The following is a 23,647-nucleotide window of genomic DNA, read 5'->3' on the forward strand; positions in this document are numbered from 1 at the left end:
TGTATCAGTCCACCCAATTGAAATACGGCAGCGGCATTCACGGGGTCTAACCTGCGATGTACTGGTGTCCCATCCAGAAGGAGCTAATAGCTTTCATCCGCATAGCATTAGGGAAATTGGGATTAGCACCTACCTTACATTGTATGTGCCTTTATGGCTAGGAGAAGAAATTCATTTAAGTAGGTAAGATAAGAAAATAAACCTTGAGTGTTTTCTGTTTTCTAACCGTCATAAAGAAATAAATCGTCAAATGTTGAACTCACAATGGCTGAGAAAGATGAAAGGAAAGGGTACAGTACAACTAAATGGAAAGCTAACAGGAAGGGCTACAAGCAGAAGTTATTATAGCTATGGAAAACACAGGAAGAGTTGGTGATGAAATTTTGGTAAGAGGCTTTCTTTCAACAATAACGATAAAGTGTGGGTGTGCATACAAAATCTTCGATCGAGTACAACTTGTGAAAGTTGTTCGTCATTAGAAAGTCATGTACTATTTATGAAATACACACCGTCAAAGCCATCGTTGAGAACATGTATTGGGATACATGATCATGCATTTATTGTCATAAATTTACCTTCATATTCTCCTATATTTATGAAGCGAACCGAAAGTAATTCACAGCGCTACTGAAACTGGCAGAGCTGAAATCAATATGATGGAGTTCTAAACAGTTAATTGATAGGTCGAAACCTTAGCAACCAAAGAAAAATCACAGACTGCATGAAAAAAATTATGATGGGGCAATAATCAAATTCTAATATATGAAAACTTGACTATTTCTTTTATCTAACGTGCTGATGTACATTTAAAGATTTACATACTTTGAGTACTGTTTATGATAAATTGAATACTTTATTACAAGAAAAATGTAAATAAAAACAAATATTTCATTTTAATGATTCATGCGGATAAAGAAGGTAACGATCATTGCAGAAAAAATTTCATTACCCGCTTATTATTGCGGAATATTCATTTTTTTCTGCAACGTTGCAACCTTTCTATCCCTCATGAATCGCCATGCGGTATAGAAATTGTAATGTGTGTATTCTCAAAATTAAGACCACATCCTATGTGCATACATAGAATACATGATCATGCATTTATTATCATATTGAATTTGAAATGTATGTGTATACACTGTTATAGAAAACCAAAAAGCATTCAAGTATACCTCAACGACACCAAATGCATGACATTACATACTAATCTCGTGTATATTTCTACTTTTGATATATCCTCCATGTGGTGATGAGATTGTGGTGCCTTTACAATGAGTCGTTATTCGCATAAATTCTATTGTTAGAAGTCAAGATGAATGTAGTGATTTCTGGTCCATCTTTGTCTTGGCTTTTTGTAGTCTATAACGTTTGTTTTGGTTTATGGGAGTTTCTTTGCATGAAATGAGTTCTTAAAACTGATGGTAAGACTTGACATTCATTATTTAATAATCATTGTATATTAAATTACATTTAACTTAGATCCGTAATTTCTCAGTTTGCTATTGTTACGTGTATAAAACGTCCATCATTATTGTTTTACCAAAAGAAAAACATACTATGATACAAGATGGTTATCATAAAAATTAAACGCTGTTTTATTTTTGAAATAATATATATTCTTATTCAATGCAATATTTGTTCAGTTTTCTCCAACCCCAACCTACGTGTTAAGTAAAGCAGTCACATATCAAATGTAACGTCACGTAATACGACTGAAATATTCGTATTCGTGTTTCGTATGGCGACCAATGCAAACAAATTGAAAAATGCTGAAAAACTATAATAGATACCATATCTCAAATATGTTGACCATAGATGCCAACAGCATCAATTCAAAACAAGTACTTTAGGACTATAAGTGTTCTCGTGTTATCATTCAGTTTTTGTTAAACTGAATCAAAAATAGGTAACGTTTAGACTATTTATAAAGGAAAGTTAAACTAGAATATTTTTTTTATAAATGGTTGCCGAAATCTATATATTTGTATCTATTTATATACACTGCCCGTTAACGTTTTGAACCACTTTTTGAAATCATAAATACCACTACAATCGAAATCCTATAACATAAACTATCATCTGTGGATGAATGTTTTCAATGAGTTAACACCATCCTAACGATGCTACTTGTACATGTATATTACTGTGCGTGAGCGTTTTCTCCGACAATATATTTTGTTTTTGAACACTTTTAGAAACCTTTGGTAATGTCAACAAAATACAATGAAGCAGAGAAAGCAGACATGATGCAATGGTGCAAAGACATCAGAAAGGTATGGGGAATTCCAAGAAAGTCACATTAAAACGTATTAATGATGTTATTTATCAAAACAATTTCATTTACTGAAATGCCATTGAAATTTGTAAATCCAAGAAAAAGGAAAAGTTTAAATAACTTTGAAACGCTATTCCAGCAGGTGATATTTGATAATTTAGGAGGGACAAACAACTGAACTTAAATCGAATCAATACAATTAAAACTCAATCAAGCTGAATTTTTAGGAAAATTTTGTCCAGGATAGTCTAAAAAGTCACATTAAAACGTATTAATGATGTTATTTATCAAAACAATTTCATTTACTGAAATGCCATTGAAATTTGTAAATCCAAGAAAATTGAAAAGTTTAAATAACTTTGAAACGCTATTCCAGCAGGTGATATTTGATAATTTAGGAGGGACAAACAACTGAACTTAAATCGAATCAATACAATTAAAACTCAATCAAGCTGAATTTTTAGGAAAATTTTGTCCAGGATAGTCTAAATTGACAGTTAAGGCAGACGCAGTTGCTTTCGAGTCCGGTTTTGTTTTTACACAGCGTGATAAATTTTCGGTTATAGTTTTGGAGAAACCAATGATCATTTAAGATGACATGTATTTGATTGAAAATATTGTACAAGAATGATAAAGTGGCTTCAGTACATATATATTGTTCATAGTTATCATTTTTTTCAAAAGGAAAGGAAACCATTAGTGTGTCAAAAAGACTTGTCGGAAAATAAATTGCTAGAAGGGGGGAGGGGGTATTACTGCACTTGTTTCTACAGTAGTATCATCTAAGACAAAAAATTGATATTTATGATACAGTTTGAATAACTTTATCCTTTTAAGTGACTGTCAGATTATGTCTAATGGAATATTTGAATGATTTCAAATGTATGCCAAAAAAACTCAAACAATACGGGGGTGTACATGTTCAAGAGACTATCAAACAAAAACTAGCTGGTAAATTGTAAAAAAATAAGTTTTTTGTGTTTTTTTCAGTTGTTGTTAGCAAAATATATTACTCTTCATAAATGTTGAATAAAAATAGTATGTAAACTCTATAACTTAAGAACTTTACAAAAAATGTGAAATTTTGTGAATTTTGGTACCCTTTGTGAAGATTAAATGTAACATTTTTGGTATAGTTGTATTTAACGACTATCATTAGATTTTCTTAAATTATAACCAAAATTAATGCCTTTTGGTGTGTTATTTAAACAATTATGTGATCATGCTAAAGCTGTTAAATTATTTTGACCTTATAAACGTAATCTAACTGTAGGAAGTCAAACGTGCAAAGGCATAGATATTTTGTAAGTTTTGAAGCTGTATTAACTGTTCAATTTTTTTTTTAAAGTTTGATTTGACACACATTTTAAAACACTGGGTCTTCATTTAGGCAGAAATTTATAGTAAAAAATATTGTTGATCGTGTTTATGAATAAAAATTCATTCAAAGTAAAACGAGTTATTTTTGTATGGTTTTGAATGTTTTTTTTCATCAAATGTAATTTTTAGATAACAGCTCATGAATTAAAAATTAATGCGTTTCTTCTATTTACAGAGCTGCACATTTGGTTTCGTGGTCCTCCTTATATTAATGGCAGTCACTGTTCTCTTCATCCTCCGTACTATTCTCTTCGGGGAGGATATTTATAAAAGTCTTTTTCAGTAAATGATAAACTAGTATTTTGCGATTGAACCCTGATTTTTGGCGACCAACTTTCGGAACTTGGGCTTTTCATGTATGGTTTTTCCTTCGAATAAAAAAAAATTTGTCACGGGAAAAAAGTGCCGAAATTGCGGTTTTTATCGCATGCAAATGAAAATTGGTCAGCAGTTTCATTATACGAAGCACCGGTACCTGTATGTTCCATATATTTAAAATCTCGCCTGTTTGTACATGTATATGCATTAAATATTACTCGATTGCCAACGATGATGAAAACAAACATTTGGGGCAACCATTATCTCATGTTCCATCTATCACTGGCTGACTTCATTAAGGATTGAGTTCAACTGGTATTCCTGGTTTTGTGACAACACTATCATTATATGATGTTCTGAAATATGTTAACATATTAGCAAAAAAAAAAAAAAACATTTTTACTTACATGTAGTATGTGTTATGAAAATATGAGTGAATTTTTCATTTGATATTTATGCATTACTTAACATCTTTATTTAAATCAAAGATCAAAATCTACTCATCTAAAGAAAGCTTGTTTTAAATAAGAGATATGAATTTCAAACATGGCGCTAAATTTCTACATAGCATTGTCTTAAATGATGCACCAGGAGAACATTTTTCAACAAATAACAGTGTAAAGTGTAATTTTCAACGAAATATGAAGAACATTAGTTTAAAACACAAGAGTTTGTTCCACGTCAGACAACCTTAGTGTATTCAATTTAAAAGATATTCATGGCATTTTCTTTCAAAAATCAGAATACCCCAACTACTTTTCTTATCATTTTATATGAAATGCGAAAAAATGCTAGACTTTTTACATAATTCCGTCTTGACCATTTATACCTGGAAAATCATATATCAAACCATTTATGATCCATGATAAATAAAGTACCATAAACAGATAAAGACAATACTTACCCCATTCTAACTAGATCCTAACCTTAAACAGACATGTCAAGTTTTCATTCTGTTGTTCTACAAATGAATATATTATATAAATAGTGCCTGTTTGGGAGGGTAACAGTTGAAATTGACATCCCGAGGAAACCATTATCAACCGACGCGAAGCGGAGGCTGACAATGGTTTTCGAAGGGTGTCAATTTCAACTATTATCCTCCCAAACAGGCACTATTTATTTTATAATATTGAATGTCTTAATTTTAGAGAATTTTTTACTGCTTTACGTGAATGCTACGGCGAACCGCGCATGTAACAATTCCTTGTGTTACCCGTTGCTAAGTGTGTTGCTAACGCTGAGGGTAATAGAACGGAATATCAAATGCGTCTAAACCAATCAGATTTCAGTTTTTAACATGAAAGTATCATAAAAAGTTTTATGACATTTTGTATTTGGTTTGCTGTTATCAGTTTTAAGACTGTTGATTTTATTTTTTTGTGAAGCGTTTTATAGCTTTGATTGATAGAGTGCAGAGTCATGATATGCTGTACACTGGATCATCGTAATTGGTTGACTTTTGTTACAATGTACTAACTAAAAATAAATCTTGTTTGAAGTTTGTTTCATTTTATAACTGTAAATGCATTTATTTAGTACAATTTGTCATGTGCTACCTTTATCATGTTCCTTGTATCATATCTTGCAGATTTTATGCTGGGTTTTTACATTCTGATACTTTTGATGTTCCATTTCATAAAGATGTTAAATGGCAGTACCTTGTAAAGTTGAATGTTTTTAAAGCCCATATATTTTTTAGATAAAGATTAATAAGCATAAAGAAAGATATGCCGTTTTTTACTACTTTACATATTGAATAAAATATAAGACTTTGTTTAAATTTTTAATGTATCTTGATAAGAAAAACCGGATTTGTTAAACTTACACTGTTCCGGATAATAATGCTAGTGCCAAGGTGGCATTTTTTGCAATCGCTTAAGATGCAGTTTCGGGAAAATTCATATATACCAAATGATAGATTGACCATTGTCTAGAGATTTTATGTCCACTTTTTTTAAAAATTGTTTTACCTGATAGGTGAGATATTTACCTTTAAAAATTAATGAGAAATATAGAAAAATGATAATTCCTATAAGAGAAAGTGATTCTCTTACAGGAAATATATACAATCCTATAGGATTTTCTAAAAATCCAAGAGGAATTATATTTCCTATAGGAGAATAGTATTTCCTGTAGGAATTATATTTAGACAGGTAGTTTTTCAATTAAATTAGGATTTTCCATCTGATTTTATCAAATCCTGTCGGAATTGAAATTCCTATAAGAATTTCTTGCATTACCTATTTTCCTGTATGAATTTATTTATGAAAGGTATATATCTCACCTGACAGGTGTTATACCATGAAAACAAAGTTGGTTGTAAACTCTTCAAGCAATGGTCTTTCATATGGCATATTTAGTTTTTCGACATATGCAGCTTAGACGGGTGCAAAAATGCCACCTTGGCATTGGCATAATTATCTGGCACATTGTATCTTGCATGACAACGTAAGGTTAATAAATATCAGTTGATCCCTCGAAGATAACGGAGGTGCTTTTCAATACTATGAGAACGCCATTATCAAAAAGAAGAACTTGAAGTTGCAAAAACTTTTGATACTAAAATGTGTCCAAACAAAACGACAGCGCGTGCACACATGTGAAAGACTGAGTTATAATGTGTATTCAGGAAGCGAAATACGTGCACATGTATTTTATCAGTGACATCGATATTCGGTAACCTAGCAATACGAATTGTAGTTGTGATGTTCAAATGTGCTTGTCATAATGCCAACATCTAGCTCTTGCAATTCATCCCGCAATATTCACAAAAAGCATTCCTTTTTATTTTGTCGACAGTTTTATTTTAAACAACTCATCGATATGACTGAAGCTATCAATAGATCAACACAAACTGAGTTATTTTAAAAGGGTTGCTATTTAGTGTCGTTAATTCGTATTGCACGATAGATTCGGTTTCTCCCGATTAGGAATCCTGTCCCATGTTTTTGTGTAATCACAAGAGTTTTTTGTAAGTTTCAGTCCATCTTTACTTCCTACAACAGATTAAATGACCTTTTAAATGAAATGTGGGGATAATAACGAACAGTGTTCCAAAATCAAAAGTCCAAATGAAAAAATTAATACAAAACAGGATCAGGTGTCATGGAGGAGTGAGCATCCTTTGCTCACCGGTCACATCCGTAAAACCATTTTCATATCATTGATATATTTTTTAAACATTTAACGCTGCTTTGGGGTTTAGTTGCTCTACGTTATTTTTGTGGATTTCATATTAAACATACATGACATTTTTTTCTATTAAATGTTCAACTGAATTTTTAAGAGAATATTTACGACACCAAAAATATATTTCTTTTTTTCTTAAATTTAAGATAATACATATTTACCGGATATGACGAAAGTCGGTCCATACCACAACAATAAGCCATTTAGTTCGCTTGCTTCTACCCTTATATACTCTGGTCGTGTTCCTGCAGGCCACTTAATTTCATATTCCAAATATTTTGAGATTGTAAAAACTGTGCACAGTTCAAAAGTGTTTCTTTTTTTTATTATCACTATAGAAGATTGTTGCTTTCTAACTAATTCACCTTGGCTAACATATATACCTTGTAAATCTGCTCTACATACACTGTATAAATCCTTAATCCTGATGAGCTGCCCCATTCGGTATCCCTTACCCGACCACGAACAGCTGTAATAATATAAGTTTACAGAATTTTATAACTGGATACAAATATCAGGAAAAAAATGAAATGCATAAAGAAGATAGGGGAACAAGATAACGCAAATACCCATTTGGTTAAGTCGTAAAATCCAACTTCAAATTTATTTTTTTCAATTAGATATATTTGATAATGTTATTATACAAATTTACAAAAGGACAATTTCTACCTATTATTTTCAGTTTTGAATATTTTAACCATATGATAAGAAAAAATTAAACCCTAAAATGTTTGTGGTATCGAACCCATAATCTAAAAACCATAGTTCCATAAGGTAACCTTATGTCAGGGCTGCGTTCAAGATCGTCGCTGCTACGCAGGGCTACGTAGTTGAACGGTAAGCTAGCCTAGCCGCTACGTAGATATTCGTAGCCTAAATATTTTTTGCTAAGCTTCAAATTTAAGATGGCCACCTTAGTTACTACTTTGTAACAAACGGTAAACTAGCCTAGCCGCTACGTAGATATTCGTAGCCTAAATATTTTTTGCTAAGCTTCATATTTAAGATGGCCACCTTAGTTACTACTTTGTAACAAACATGAAATATATTTACTTAGTGATATTTTGTTCATCCTCTAATTCATAATGAATTTTAACATGCATATTTTCGCTTGAAATTAACAAATTATGTCGATTTATTTTAATAGTCTTTATTTGAATATTTCCAACTTCAAATCTGAGCCCTAACGGCTAACCTGGCGGTCCGTTCAATAGACCTAGATATCTACGACCTAGCGGCTAGGTTAGCTGCTACGATCTTGAACACAGCCCTGGTGCTATACCATTTCGGTCACAACAAAATTCGGTGTTAAAATGCTATATTCGACTTTGGCCTTGAATCTATTAACTTTTTAAAAAAAACGTTCAATTGTTGGGTCATCTCTCTCCACTTTTTAGCTCACCTGAGCTAAAAGCTCAAGTGAGCTTTCCGATCACATTTTGTTCGTCGTCCGTCTGTCCGTCCGTTTGTAATCTTTTTTTTACATTTTAAACTTCTTTTCTAAAACCGCTTGGCCAATTTTCACAAAGCATCCTTATGGTAAGGCAAATAAAATTGCAGAAATAAAAGGCCAGTTTGCATTCAAAGCAGAGAAAACCTCGAAACTGAAGGAGAAAAAAAACAAAAAACAAGAGGCCCGTGGGCCACATCGCTCACATGAGGAACAATAGGTATGATAAAATAAGCTTAATGGAATCATATTACAAACTATCTGGACAATGTTGTATAATACATGTCGATCCTGTATAAATAAAATCCATCCCCCCACCCTGGATTTTCTTATGTTTATAATCAAGTCCCTTTTCTAACAGGATGATTTTATAGTCATATCACGCATTGCAGTTCTAAAAAAGATCCTAAACAATTTTTTATATATATGTCAAACCTTGCAAATAAGTAAACCATATGTGATAAGATTACATTTTTTGTGAATAATTAAAATGTTTTCCTTTGTACTATTGGCCCCACCCTATTCCTCAAGATTTTGTTTTAAGCGAATTTGAATCTTCACTATCTGAAGTTGCTTCCACTAAAGTTACAGCTTTTCTAAGCAAATGGTTTTTAGAAGAATATTTTTATAGATTTCTCTCTATATATTCCTGTAAAAATGTGTCCCCCTTATGTTCCATGCTACCCCCGGGGATCATGATTTGAACACATTTGAATAGACCCTACCTGAGGATGCTTCCACATAAGTTTCAGCTTTCCAGGCTGATTGGTTTCTGAGAAGAAGATTTTTAGTGTGCATGTAACAATTGTCTTTTTTTCATGCTCAAAGACTAAAATATAAATCATAATATGAAAAAATGATTAATCTCCAAAATACTACATCTTTGTCAATAAAATGTAGATAGAAAGTGCTTAAATTTGGTGATTTTAATTTTGGTTAATTTTCAAAAATCGCCTAAATTGCCCAAAATTATATCACCGCCAAAAAACAGCTATACGGTAGTTCAAGGAAAATTAAGCTTACAGAAGTCCGCTTGACAGCCATTCGTCGGGCATTGTATTGGACATGTGCAGGAAAGTACGTAACCCACACAGGCCAACAACACAGACAAACCCACAATGTGATATTGTGCCATGACTGTTAATGTATCGTCGTTGCAGCGATCTGTCGAAGCTTTATACGACAATAGGATGGAATTTTCCACTCGGTTTTTTGAAGACAAAAAAAAAATCCATTTTTTGATTGATATCAGGTCATATATATAATGAATAGCACGTTGACACGATTCTACATACATGTATGTAGTATGCCAACTAGCTGAGTTACTGATGATACCGATTCATCACGACAAACACGCTTTATTTTCACACCTACGAGAACCAAGGAACAGATGGTCTTGTAACCGTTGGCAAATGTACTTTCCATTCTAAAGAGCAGAGGTATATGTACCTACAAAAGTACTTAATCCTTATCAACTGCGCCGTGCGATAAAAAAAATGAAGAAAAAAATTAGAGCTACTAATACACATGTACATAACTTTCCAGTAAGACTATTTAGAGAAATTTATAAAATGTAATAAAACAAGAGGCCCATGGGCCACATCGCTCACCTGAACAACAGTTCCTTGTAACATTACATTTCGTAGCATATGCTTTTTCTATTTTAAACATTGAACCCCTTTCTGGGGACCCAGTTATGGTCCGAGGTTTATGGTTGGCTTGAACAACATAAATAGTAACATAGGAATGAAAATGTGAAGCACTGCGATGGGACCGCACGTACACAACCTGAAAAACTGAACATAGCAGAGTTCCACTTCAAGAGGAATAACTCTCAGACTGTACAGAACACAAGAAAGATAACTCTTGGTTCCACTACATTAGAGTTTACAAAATTTGAGGATCCTTGCATAGTAATCTCACAAACTGTAGCATTATAGTTCTAGAGAAAAACTTTTTGAAAACATTTTCAATATATCTTTCTATGTTAAACTTTGAACCCCTCTTGGGGCCACAGTATTAGTCCAGTGCTAAAGTTTTAATTATTTGGAATCTACATTATTTAAGGATGCTTGCCTAGTTATCTCACAAGCTGAAGCATTATAGTTCCCTAGAAAAAGATTTATCAACATTTTCCCTCTATATTTCTATGCTAAACTTTGAACACCTCTTGGGGCCCCAGTAATAGATTGAGATCACGGCTTTTATAATTTCGAATCTACACTATTTGAGGGTGCTGACGTAGTTATCTGACAAATTGATGCATTGTAGTTCTCGAAAAGAAGATTTTTTAACATTTTCCATATATACCGGTACTTCTACATTTAACTTTAAACCCATCTTGGGTCTCTAGTATTAGTCCAGGGGTCACTATTTTAAAACTGTCGAACTTTCATTATCCAAGGTTGTATGCATGATAGTAATCTCACAAATTGAAGCATTGTAGTTCTCGAGAAGAAGATTTTTTAACATGTTACCTTTATATTTCTTTAATAAATTTTGACCCCATCTTGGGGCCCCAGTATTGGTCCGGGGGTCACGATTTTACCAATTAGGAATCTACATAATCGAAGGATGCATGCATAGAAATTCCACAAACTAAAACATTGTAGTTCTTGAGAAGAAAATTTTTAAACTTTTCCTTTATGTTTTTTAAAATGTTTAAATTTTGAACCCCTCTTGGTGCCCATCAATTGTCCGGGAGTTACAATTTTTTGAATCTACATTATTTAAGGATGTACATGTATGCATAGTAATATCCCAAACAGTTGCACTATGGTTCTTGAGAAGAAGATTTTAAAACATTTTCCGACATATGTTAAAATCTAAACCCCTACTGGGGCCCCAATTTTTGTTCGGGGGTCACGATTTTTACAATCTTCACTATGTATACAACCTTTTGTTTATGTATTGGCATTTTTGGTGAAGTGGTTCTTGAGAAGAAAATTTTTAAACATTTTTCATATGTAGTTCTATGTTAAACTTTGAACCCCGCCTGGGGCCCCAGTCTTGGTCCGAGGGTCACGATTTCTACAATTTAGAATCTTCATTATACATACAAGCTTTTGTGTAAATATTGGCATTTCTGGTGCAGTGGTTCTTGAGAAGAAGATTTTTAAAAAAAATTTCCTATGTATTTCTATGTTAAACTTTGAACCCCGCCTGGCGCCCCAGTTTTGGTCCGAGGGTCACGATTTTTACAATTTAGAATCTTCACTATATATACAAGTTTTTGTGTAAATATTGGCATTTCTGGTGCAGTGGTTCTTGAGAAGAACATTTTTTAAACATTTTCCATATGTTGTTCTATGTTAAACTTTGAACCCCGCCTGGGGCCCCAGTTTTGGTCCGAGGGTCACCATTTTTACAATTTAGAATCTTCACTATATATAAAAGCTTCTGTGTAAATATTGGCATTTCTGGTGCAGTGGTTCTTGAGAAGAAGATTTTTTAAACATTTTCCTATGTATTTCTATGTTAAACTTTGAACCCCGCCTGGGGCCCCAGTTTTGGTCCGAGGGTCACGATTTTTACAATTTAGAATCTTCACTATATATACAAGCTTTTGTGTAAATATTGGCATTTCTGGTGCCGTGGTTCTTGAGAAGAAGATTTTTAAAGACATGCACCCTAAACTTACTGTTTCGCAATTATCTCCCTTTTGAAAAGGGCCGTGCCCTTTATTTTAACAATTTATAACCCCCTTTCCATAAGGATGCTTTGTACCAAATTTGGTTAAATTTGGCCCAGTGGTTTTTGAGAAGAAGTTGAAAATGTGAAAAGTTTACAGACGGACGGACAGACAGACAGACGGACGGACGGACGGACGGACGGACGACGGACAACGGGTGATCAGAAAAGCTCACTTGAACCTTCGGTTCAGGTGAGCTAAAAACGATTTGTTTACACGTTTTCTTCATAAGCACCCCCCATCTACATCATCGTAAAAAGTCCAACCCTATATATTTCAACCGTTCTTTAGATCAAATGCATGGTTTAGCAAATCCTTCTTTAAGGTGGCTCACTACACCTTGAAATAGTTTCTCAAATCATTAGAAAATTACTTGATTATGATGGATATCATGGTGGATAAGAAGTACAGTGTAATACTATATATAATTCAAAACGGCGAACACAATTGCAATTTTGGATAAAAAAATTATATTTTCAAAATTTTAATTCAGTAAAAGTGAACAAAAACCCCAGGCGGATTCGAACTCATGATCTGCGGTTCAACAGCCCGCTACTTTAACCACTGAATTATGGCGATAGTCAATACAAGCGATTGATGTAAAAAATTTAACAAAACATTTAAATTGCCATCTTGTGATGTAGTGGCTTAAAAAGTATAAGTTTCGGTGTAATGAGGTACCTTAACAAAAGATTGTCATGCAGACGTGCAGGCCCGGATTTAAGATTTGTATCCTGGGGTAGGAGTCACTCCACCACCGATACTCTAACCCATATACCCCCCTTTCAGTTTTTTTTAACTCCAGTATGTTCTAACAACACCCCCCCCCCCCCCATCCCCTCTAAATCCGAACATGCGTGTCACACGCTTCACTCTGTGATCCAACGAAGCCATCTTCTATTTAATATTGTTGATTTCGTTTTACCATAGATACAGCTTAAAAAATGCAAGTATGAAACCATTTTAATGCAGTTGTCTCGAGGTACTTTTTTAACATACTACATTTAATTAAGGAAGGGGTCATTTCACCATTTAAATTTGGGTATTTTTCTGTAATTTTATATTAGAGCTCTTCTTCCTTGGAAGATCAATACAGCCTAAAAATGACCACAACCATTCAGCCCTCTTAATATAAATTGATAACATCAATGCACATCAACACTTTATTTAACAATGTCATATATATGTATACACGTACATATACATACAGTTTAATGTTAACATTTGATATGTTCAGGTATTGTGAATCATAACAATAATTATCATACTAAGGAAATCCAATACCCAATTTGTATCAGCTCTGTTTTTTAATTCATTACCGGTATTTATCAGATTTTCATTATCTGAAAAATATATTGCAATTTATGCTAAAAATATTAAATTTCTGCTTTATAGTAGATGGTTAATGTATGTATTGGTATTAAACTATTTATCCAATGATTACATTTTGGATTATTGTGATACATCTACAAGTACCTTTAATATATCAGTATGTACAAGTAATGAAAAATGGGCTAACTTTATCAGGTCTAGGCAACCTCCGTTTTTGGAGGATAGCTCAATTTCAAGATGGCTGCTGATTTTTACCATATATGGAAAGTCACTTTGCATTGTGGGTGAAATTATCCTCCATTTTTGGAGGATAGCATGGGTATATTTCAAAGGCTTCGTGCATATCTTTAATGAAAAAATGCAAGCACCAGACCATATGGGAATTAAAGTTAAGGAAATAAACTAATGATTGTATGCGGCGATTTGAAATTCTATGTATAGTATTTTCACAATATGCTTTGTAAGTGTGTTCTTCCTGTGTTCAGTTTTACAAATGACATAGACTATTTACATCTGTTTCATTTAATAAAAATCACAAAATAGTGATGTTTATTCCTCATTAAAACATTAATGAGTTCATTCACGTTTAGAGACACATAATAGATATCTTGATCTGCTATATTGTACATGTACAAAGTAAATGTTTGCATATACCTTCAGAACTTTGTAGCTCTTATTCTAATTAATTCACAGGTTCTTAAGTATCATTTAAATTTAATCCCTTCACACAAAAAGACATTGTTAAATTTTATAAATCAAAATGATACCATTTATATAGATATCAAATATCCTGATATTGAATAAAAATGTGAGAGTCTTCACATAAAGTATTTTTCTTTAAAATCAGCCCTGCAATTACTTAAACTTAAATATTTATTAAATATTATCAATAAATATAATTATAAATAGCTAAATAAGGTGATATTTTTATTGTCTAATAATTATATTTTATTTATAGTTAACTCCCTTTGTAAAAACAGAGTTAATTGCCCTTCATCTGAAAAGATCCACCAGGGGGCGCAAACATCTATCCTCCAATTTTGGAGGATAAAATCTATCCTCCAAAAACGGAGGTTGCCTAGACCTGTTTATACAATGGAAGGTGTCAAACATTATCAATAAGTGTCTCAATATTGCACTTAACCCAATCCCATATCATTAGTTTTGCAAACTTATTTCACAGGACTTTCTCTCCAACAATCATTTTTCTTTAATTAATTTATATTCGGTTGTAAATTAAATTCTTTTCCCCATAATAGAGAAGTTAAGCAGACCAACGTGTACTTGTACGTGTAGGTTACAAGTTAGAACTACGCGTACCAGCTCAATTACTTTTCTTGTTTAGCAGTTGTAACGTGTACTTGTACGTGTAAATGTTTTAATGTAATTATGGATATCCTCTCCTACTAAGCTGAGAATGTTGGTTATAAACGAAAAGTAGGAATTCTGCATGTGTTAATTTTATTTAACATCATTTATTATGCACATTTTTATTTATCGCAAATTAATAAGATAACGGAGCCATTGCATGTTTTGGAGGAAGAGACGCATGAAATAAAACTCCAATAACATATTAAACGCTAATGAAAATTTATGTTGGTAGATATCAGTATTAGCATTGAATATTCAGGCTAAAGAAAAGTTAACATATTTATCAAAATTAACAGACAACAGGGAAACAGAGGCTACAAGTTCGACCTTACGGGTACTTTGCAATTTACACGTATGTTCATTCGGGTACATACGTGTAGAGATTCGTCATTACACAAACTGATGACGTAATGCACATATTTTCCGTTCTACACGTAAACATACCCGTACACGTTGGTTTGCTAAACCTCTCTATTAATGAAATTTATACTGCAGTCCTCCATTCTTTTATGAAATTAAAAAAAACCACTGCAGCTTTAAATTTTCAAATTATGTGAAGAAGAAATGGTGAATCATTTCCCTCTCCATGTTACACAATATAAACAACAATTAATACATGTATTTATACCTATTAGGTAAATTTTTTTTCTTCAAATTTACAGGTGATAATCCCGTCATTTTCTATAACAAACAATACCCCAACACCCCCTGAAAGGATTTCTAATGCCATATTTACCGGTACACATAAAATTCAATGCAAAGCTAAATTGCAGGTAAAAAAAAATGCAGTATACATGATTCATTTATAAGAATGAAATGCACTACTGTGTGTATTTACAACTTGCACAGACTATAGTACATGTACAATAGGTAACGTATGTAAACAAGGGGAACTCAGTTACAATAATACTGGTACTTGTACATTTTACATATGTCATTAAAGCTTGTACAAGTACTTTTTATGTCTTTTACAACTACCCATTCAGCTAATAAATTCAATATTGAAATAAAACATTTGAATATCTTATAATTATATAAACAAATGTAGGTAAATGTATGGTTACATTTCTTAAAAATAAAAAGCCAGTATGCATATGTATAAAATGCAAGTATAAAAATGATTTAACAGTAGATAACAACTTTCATTTTTCAGTTTCTTGATAAAAATAAAACAAGTTTCTACACCCAGACAAATTGATGAATCTATTATGCTGATGTTAAAAAATAAAATTAAAGTATACAGAATATACTTGTATTGCGGTAAAAAAAACCTAACTGTTTTCTTTCTTAACAGTGTGCTGTTTTCCACATTTACAAATGTCCTATTTTCTCCTTTGATAAGGCTTTTGTAATCACTGTTGTCTATCTTTGACATTAAGATTTTCAGTATCTCTCCAGCCTTCATTATTTACACACTCTCCGTCCGCCATCAGTTATGCACCCTCCTCCCTGTAATTAGACTCGTCTTCTCCGAGGCCAGAACATCAAATGCTGCGTAAAACATAAATACAAATAAACAGGATATAAACAAAAAAATTAATATAGACCACATACATGTAGTCAACCCTTCGACATTTTCTTTAAAAAAATTCTTTGCAAAATCAATGAAACTCAAGTTCTCTTTTCGAATTTCTACTTTACAAAGAGAGATGCATTTGAGTATGTATCAAAATGCACATACCTCTCTCCTTTAGTCCTTGGCCAAAGTTTTTGTAGACAATAGTCAGTTCTACCATGATGACACACCAAATCAGCACACCCAAAGCTCCTGAAATATCGGGAAATTGAATTCTAAAAATTCTTTATTTTAATGCAGTGTTTGTCATTGTTGATAGCAGTTGGAGATCGATCAGAATCTTTATCTTAGATTCATTAGGACTTAGGAAAAACATATAATTCTCAAGATAAATGATTAGATATCCAAGGATTCAAAATATCACTCCTTCGGAGTGGGGTTATAAAAAACAGAAACAGAGATACAGTGTTTGGGATATCAAGCTCTCTTCATCAATTGATTGTCATAAATACTAAAGCTTGACTGTACATATTTAAAGATATCTTGATTATACAACAAATAAACAAAACAGATAAAACTTTTATATCTGATCTTGGTCTGGAAAACTATAAAATGTTTAAAGTTTATCAAACTGGAACATTTCCACCATAAAAGATGAAAATTAAAAAGTGTTATGAGATATGTACTGTAATGTTAAAACATTATCTCAAAATGTAGAATTGGTTATTAACGTGGTAAGCTTAAAACTGAATAAAATATCCCCCCCCCACGTGTAAAGTAAAAAAAAAATAAAGCTTTAGAGTGGTAAATCATGCATCTGTGTATTTAATACCCAGGAGTATTATTTGACTATGGAAATTTAACACATAGCGGAAGATATTGACTTCCCTGTAAGCATGAATTTGTTTTAAGTGAGTTCCTTGTAATCATGTTTTACTGTAATATATGTAGATACACATTCACACGTTCCTTTATGACCAGCACATTATCCTGTGTGTTACCTGCTACTAGGGTGGAGTATACTATCAACTTCTGGCCCTCTGTGGCGTCATCTTCTAGTTGGCTGTACTCCTGTCAAACAAAAAGCACGGTGTGCTGATTACATTTCATTTTTGAAGAAGTATACTCATCACAACAAGTTACTAACTTATCAACAACAAAAAAATAACCTTACAATTGTATAAAAACTATTGATTTTTATTAAATGTCCATAAAATTAGAATGAAAGCATTGCTTTTAAGTTGGAAGAATTAATCATATTCAAAATATATATGCAAAAATCAGATATTTTTGTCACAGCTGTCTACCTTTATGATTTGGAATATATAGTATGCAGGTTTCGCAAGGCCAAAGAAAGCAAAGACCCAGGTTTGTTTCTTCCATTCTTTTCTTAACTACAAAACAAAACAGATTTAGCAAGGCAGCAAAATCAATCTTCAATCTTCTTCACAAAATAATATCCGATTTTTTACATTCATACAATTTTTTTTTCAATGGTTAATTTCTGAATTAAGTTAATTACAGGCAGGTTTTATTCATCAATAACCTTAAATTCTTCTGCTTCCAAAATGTCAATTTGGAACACCATTATAGAGAATCAAAACCAACATTACAGCTCTATATGAACTGTAAAATTACACAGTAATATACCTGTACAATTACCTGTATATGGTTTTACACATAAAAGTTCATAACGATATATGTGCTCTTACAATGAACCAGCCATAGATGTTCCACAGCACAGAGTAAGGGAGACCCACAGAGAGGGCCACCTGTTTGAACGTGTCCACAGTTGTCCCATCTTTGAGAACCAATATCACAAAACTTGCCTATTTCAAAGGAATCATTGGATGCAGTTAAAAAAATATCATTTGTTTTTTTTTTCTTTTCGGAAACTGATTTCTCTTACACCTAAACTGTGATCATAAAATCTATATGATCATATCTAAACATTTATCTTACCGTAACTTGAACATCAAACTTCAATAAGGAGGAAAAAATGGATGCTTGCTTGTATAAATCTGAAAATAAAAAAATGAAATAACTGCAGCGATGATTCAAATGAATAACAAATGGTTACCAGTATACAATATATTTGGTTTCATGAGAACATTAATTGTGTTTGCTTTTAATGTTCATCAAACTGTTTAATATAAAACCAACCACCTGTTTCATAGCAACAAAAATGATAAGCATTGTATCCTCTCCAATTCCTCTTTAATCAAGTGACCCTTATACTCACGCTGAAGGTATTCTGAGGCTCCAACAATGCGGAACGTCAAGTAACCAAAATGTCTGGCTACAGACCAAGCCAGTACAATGTTGGGCGGGGCCAACACAGCGACCAGTATTAATCTCACCTACAACGTCAAACAGAACGATCAATCTGACAGTGACCAAAACTAAACGCAGTCTCTATAACCTATACTGCAGTCTCTGTAAGGACATTAATTGATAAATACTGTAAATGTATTATATTTAGCATGTATGATATTTGGAGAAAAATGATTTTTCAACAAGTTGGCGTGAATTTGATTTTGCGTTTTCTGAGTGTGCTCATTTTAATGCATATATGAAAGGTATTTAGCGATAAACTTGATTTAGCGGAAGCCACTTTCTGCCAAAAATGCTAAAAAGAATACACAGTCAAATGTAATACATTTACAGTACATGCAAGCATTTGACGTTAACAAACCAGCTTGAGTGTAGACCTTCCTTTCTCATTGACAATGTACTCTACAATGCAGTACACCATTACTACTAAGATGGCCAGGATAAGGACGTACAGTTCGTACTTTTTCTCTCGTAGCAGACCATGAAACACATAGAAGATGGAGAATACTACAAAAATAGAATAATTCACAATAAGTATGCACCAAAGTGGTCATGCATTTGGTTACTTGGGTGGTTGGTTAATCTTACAAAAGGTAGAGACACATGAATAGTGAATAATTTCTTTGCTTTATTTCAAAGAAAAAATTAATCTATAACTTTTTAAACCCAATGCTACCTATACGGTGTATGTAAACATGAAAAGAAACTTGCTTTCAAAATTTAACATTACTTAATTTAAAGTTACCTCCATTGATGATAAGAATGAGGGCAAAGGTGAAGTCAGTACTGCCCGAATTCCCCTCATCAATGACCGTGATGAAGCGGTAGAGTGTCAGTCCCAGGGCGGTCAGGATATTCACAATGCTGATGATCAGAAACGAGGCCTCCTTGGCATTTAACCCCGCACAGGTTCTTGTCTGTTAAAAGATGAGAAAGTGAATTGAAAAAATTATTGCATGTGTCCAAATGTCTTTATTCGAGATAGGAATAGGGGAAGAAATGAAAATTAAAAAATTAATAGAATATGATTGCCTTTATAAAAGAATGGGAAAGTGAATTTTAAAAATTTACTGCATGCATCTTAATGTCTGTAATAGATAGAAATGGGGGAAGAAATAAAATATGAAAAAGAATGTGATTTCATGTGTCCTTGTCTTTATAAATTGAAGGATTAGAAAAGGAAATTATGGTTTACCAAGTAATTACAAATTTTAACATTTCAATAAACTTAAAAATATCAAATACCAAATGGTTAATTTAAGTTATAAGTTACACATGATTGTATGCATGTCTTAGTATCAAAAAGATATTTGCATGCATACATTTCATGAAATAAATAAAAATCAATAACATAAATATTTCAAAGTATTTTGTTTATTTCACAAGAAGATACCGTATCTTCTTATTTTGATAATCAATCAACAAGGCTTTTTACATGTATGTATAATTGCCACAATTTTGTCAACTTTAATGTGAATTCACATGAATGTACAAAAAATATAAACCTGTGACTACAAATGGACTAAGTGGATGAGCCTGTTACAATTGGTTACATTTTGATTAATTTCTATCACTGATTTAATAATAGGCCAAAAGAAAGTGTGTTAACTGTCATGTGCTGAAAAAAAAGAGGTTTAGCAGACAAACTAGTATCTACTTGAATGTGTATAAGGTTTTAATCTAGAACTACACATACTAGTTCACATAACTTTTCTTGTTAAGCAGTTATAACCTGTACTTGTACTTATGAATGTTTAAATGTAATTTTTACACCCTCTCTTTTTTTTTTTTTTTACATGTTTTAATCCGAGTCTTGATAGTTTCAGTTAAAAACTGAAGATTGTAATTACTAAGCGTTATTTTTATTGAACACTGTCGTTTCAAGCAAACATATATTATATGTTTTTTGCTTATCACAGAAGATTTTAAGGGTTAATGCATGTTTTTTAAGAGGAGATAAATGTTTTAAAACCTCTACAACACAATACATTTTAGAGAAAATTTATATGTCTAGATATTAACATCAGTGGTTGCATTAAATATTATGTCTAATGGCAAGATTTAGAAAATAAACACAATCATTTGAATAAAAAGCCTACATGAAAATATATAAGCTACAAGTTTGACCATATCTATACTACTATATCAAAATAATAGACTCAAATTTTTGGACTTAAATACCAAGAAATCAGAAGAGTACTGTCTTTTGTTTTATATATTTTAAACATCATTAGTACATGTAGTACTTGAAGATTACCAATTTGTTGTTATTTTTTCTCAATCAAGCTTCGCTAATAATCAACGAAAATTCCTTTTAAAAATCCGGGTATCATCTGGATTTTTTGGATTTTACAATCTTGCGCATGCGCATTACATTCATGCTAAATTATGGGAGGCTTTTTAGTTTATGTTTCCACAATATCACATTTGCATGGATAAACTCAGAAACGATAATACAAATACGTGTAAATTTTCATTGAAAATTTGCTATATATTCTGTTCATCAAAGAATGCATTTAATACGAAAAATTCCGAGAGTTCCGAATGTCAACATAGTGTGTAAATAAAAGTTTAACGTTGGTGAAAAAGTGTTGAATTCTTCATTAATATGAAAAATAAATTTTTAGATGAAAGGTATTTACAGCTTCAAAATGGTTTAATATGAATAATTTGACTGTTATTTTCAATGCAGCTTTATTAATTTCCTCCAAAATCGTTTCCGAGCAATTCTACAATTTTTTGCAACATTACGGGTATATGGGAGGTACTGGTGAAGGCCTGTGCCGAGACATAATTAGATTATTCAAAGCAAGCAGAGTGTAATGAAATTAATAGCATTATTGTAGGCTTAAAGCTTGGTTATGTAAATGACAAAAATATACAGTATGTCAATTAATCTATTTTGTAAATGTTCGATATCATATGCAATGTCAACCCATGCAATCACGGGTCAAAGTCTAATAATGTATAAAAACAAGTTAAAATGACAGCCAGTGGAAGATCCCCTGGGTTACGGAAATTTGATGTGATAAAAAAGGCAACTAAAGCAATATTCAGCCATTATATTGTTTATCTTAAGCCATGCTGAGTTCTATACTAGCTAGTACATATGTTTTTTTATATAAATATGTGTCTGTAATTCTTAAGCAACAGAATTATATAGTGAAGCAGTTAAAGGCCGAACATTTTTACCGGGTGGTAAATCTCAGGTGAGGGCGGGGCTTAATTATTAGAGGTGTGAAAGCCTCCAGGGCTTGCAGTCTACCTGTGGTCGTGAACGCTGCTAATCGCAATACACAGGAGGCAAATTAATACACAGGAAATAAAGAATTAGTCAGAATTGGTTTTAGTTTAAATATCTTTTTGTTCTAATGACCACACGAAGCGATTTTATACGGAAATGGTATGTGTAGTCCGAATTTTCTCTAAGCACACGTGTGTAAAGCACAATTGAAAAATGCCGTAAATTAATTCTGCTATAAAAGTATAACTCAGTGCATTGAGTTTAGGACTTGACATTGTTTAAAAACTTAATTTTAACAATTATAATAGTATAAGAAAACCATTCGATCAGTAAGAATGTGGAGTGTAAAGACAGCCATTATACGTCGACAATTAATGGAGTTTGTCTCCATGGAGTGACGTTTACATGCACCAACTTCCAACTCAGGGAATTACCAGTAAATATAGCCTTAGTAGCACAGTGTACGTTTGTTGTAAAAAGAAAATTTTATATGTTTTGGAGCTGTCCATGCATTTTCGTGGAATTTATCACGTCACACACATTTAACATAACTCAAATATAAATTGTGCGTATTTTCAATCACTGGATAATTATTTTTCAAAATCAATTTTAATACTGGTTATGTTTAAAAATCAATTTTCAATTCCCCCTTTTTAATACATGACGGAAGATATTAAAGATAACGTTGTTAATTGCTAGTAAACAGAAATCCGCGGACCTGGCCAGACCACGCTCGGACGATCACGTCAATCAAACTGGTAGCTATTGTTTTAAACTTGATTGACAAGCGGCATCATTTTGAAGTTTGTACAGGTAAAAAAGGGGGCGTTTGTAAAATGTTCGGCCTTTAATTGTTTAAAAACAATTTCTTTATTGTGAGTTTTTATAGATTTATCAATTTAAAAAAAATGCTGTACATTAATTTATTCAAAATTAAACAATGTCGAGTGAACCCTGAATCATATACCCCATTAATTATTAAACAGCTTAAAGCAGAGAAATATCATTTGATGACAGCACAGGGGCCAAGCCCGTTTTAACATTAATGGTTACATTGAAATTAATGTTAAAACGGGCTTGGCCCCTGTGAATGACAGACATAAAAATCTGAAGCTGTTTGATTGAAATTCTAAATGTTAACCTGCACACATGAGACCACAATAGCCTGTGCCTATAATGAAAAGATGTGTTAACACACAAACAATAAAAAAATTATAATCCCTTTGTTTTTACATGTAGATAACATTTCTATCACGTGCTTTAATTGATGTTGATCACTGGTTCAGATTCTGAAATGATAGGCCCACACCTTGCAAGTTTTGAAGAAATCGCGCACTTACCTGTCCTAAAGGTGTGGCGATCGCCGTTTGCGGGGCATCCTTGATTCCATACCTGGAGTATTCTGTCGAATCTTCGACATCGTCACCTGACGCAGACATAGTTTTCACGGATTTCTTTGCATCTGTACGTTTGTTTTTCTCTATTCAAAGTGAAAGTAAAAAAGGTGTTCCGAAAGCAAAAAGTCATATGACCAAAATACACAC

General features: G+C 32.5%; 1 protein-coding gene, 1 long non-coding RNA gene and 1 pseudogene across 2 annotated transcripts; 1 reads left to right on the forward strand and 2 right to left on the reverse strand.

Moving 5' to 3' along the window:
* The first annotated feature begins 264 nt into the window (after positions 1–264).
* Positions 265–5,750, forward strand: LOC128159739 (uncharacterized; annotated as a pseudogene).
* Positions 5,751–6,773: 1,023 nt separating this feature from the next.
* Positions 6,774–7,631, reverse strand: LOC128158209 (uncharacterized). The gene is made up of 3 exons (XR_008239933.1): positions 7,549–7,631; positions 7,327–7,420; positions 6,774–6,972 (listed from the first exon to the last, which is right to left on the reverse strand). It is a non-coding gene; the product is annotated as an uncharacterized LOC128158209 (long non-coding RNA).
* A 5,824-nt stretch (positions 7,632–13,455) lies between these two features.
* Positions 13,456–23,617, reverse strand: LOC128158712 (uncharacterized). The gene is made up of 10 exons (XM_052821660.1): positions 23,444–23,617; positions 19,605–19,776; positions 19,221–19,366; positions 18,768–18,885; positions 18,488–18,546; positions 18,238–18,354; positions 17,833–17,919; positions 17,527–17,596; positions 16,691–16,777; positions 13,456–16,500 (listed from the first exon to the last, which is right to left on the reverse strand). The coding sequence occupies exons 1-10, from the start codon at positions 23,540–23,542 to the stop codon at positions 16,439–16,441; spliced, it is 1,017 nt and encodes a 338-aa protein (XP_052677620.1). The 5' UTR covers positions 23,543–23,617; the 3' UTR covers positions 13,456–16,438.
* Between the last annotated feature and the right edge of the window lie 30 nt (positions 23,618–23,647).

Source organism: Crassostrea angulata, chromosome 8 (assembly GCF_025612915.1).
Source record: "Crassostrea angulata isolate pt1a10 chromosome 8, ASM2561291v2, whole genome shotgun sequence".
Classification (NCBI taxonomy): domain Eukaryota; kingdom Metazoa; phylum Mollusca; class Bivalvia; order Ostreida; family Ostreidae; genus Magallana; species Magallana angulata.

Bases quoted from the DNA above. Each gene is read 5' to 3' on its own strand.
- LOC128158712 (XM_052821660.1), bottom strand. From the start codon at position 23,542: ATGTCTGCGTCAGGTGACGATGTCGAAGATTCGACAGAATACTCCAGG. The intron at 19,367-19,604 runs GTAACTTTAAAT...CTATTTTTGTAG, and splicing joins CATTCTTATCATCAATGGAG to TATTCTCCATCTTCTATGTG. The intron at 16,778-17,526 runs GTAACACACAGG...CCGATATTTCAG, and splicing joins ATACTCCACCCTAGTAGCAG to GAGCTTTGGGTGTGCTGATT.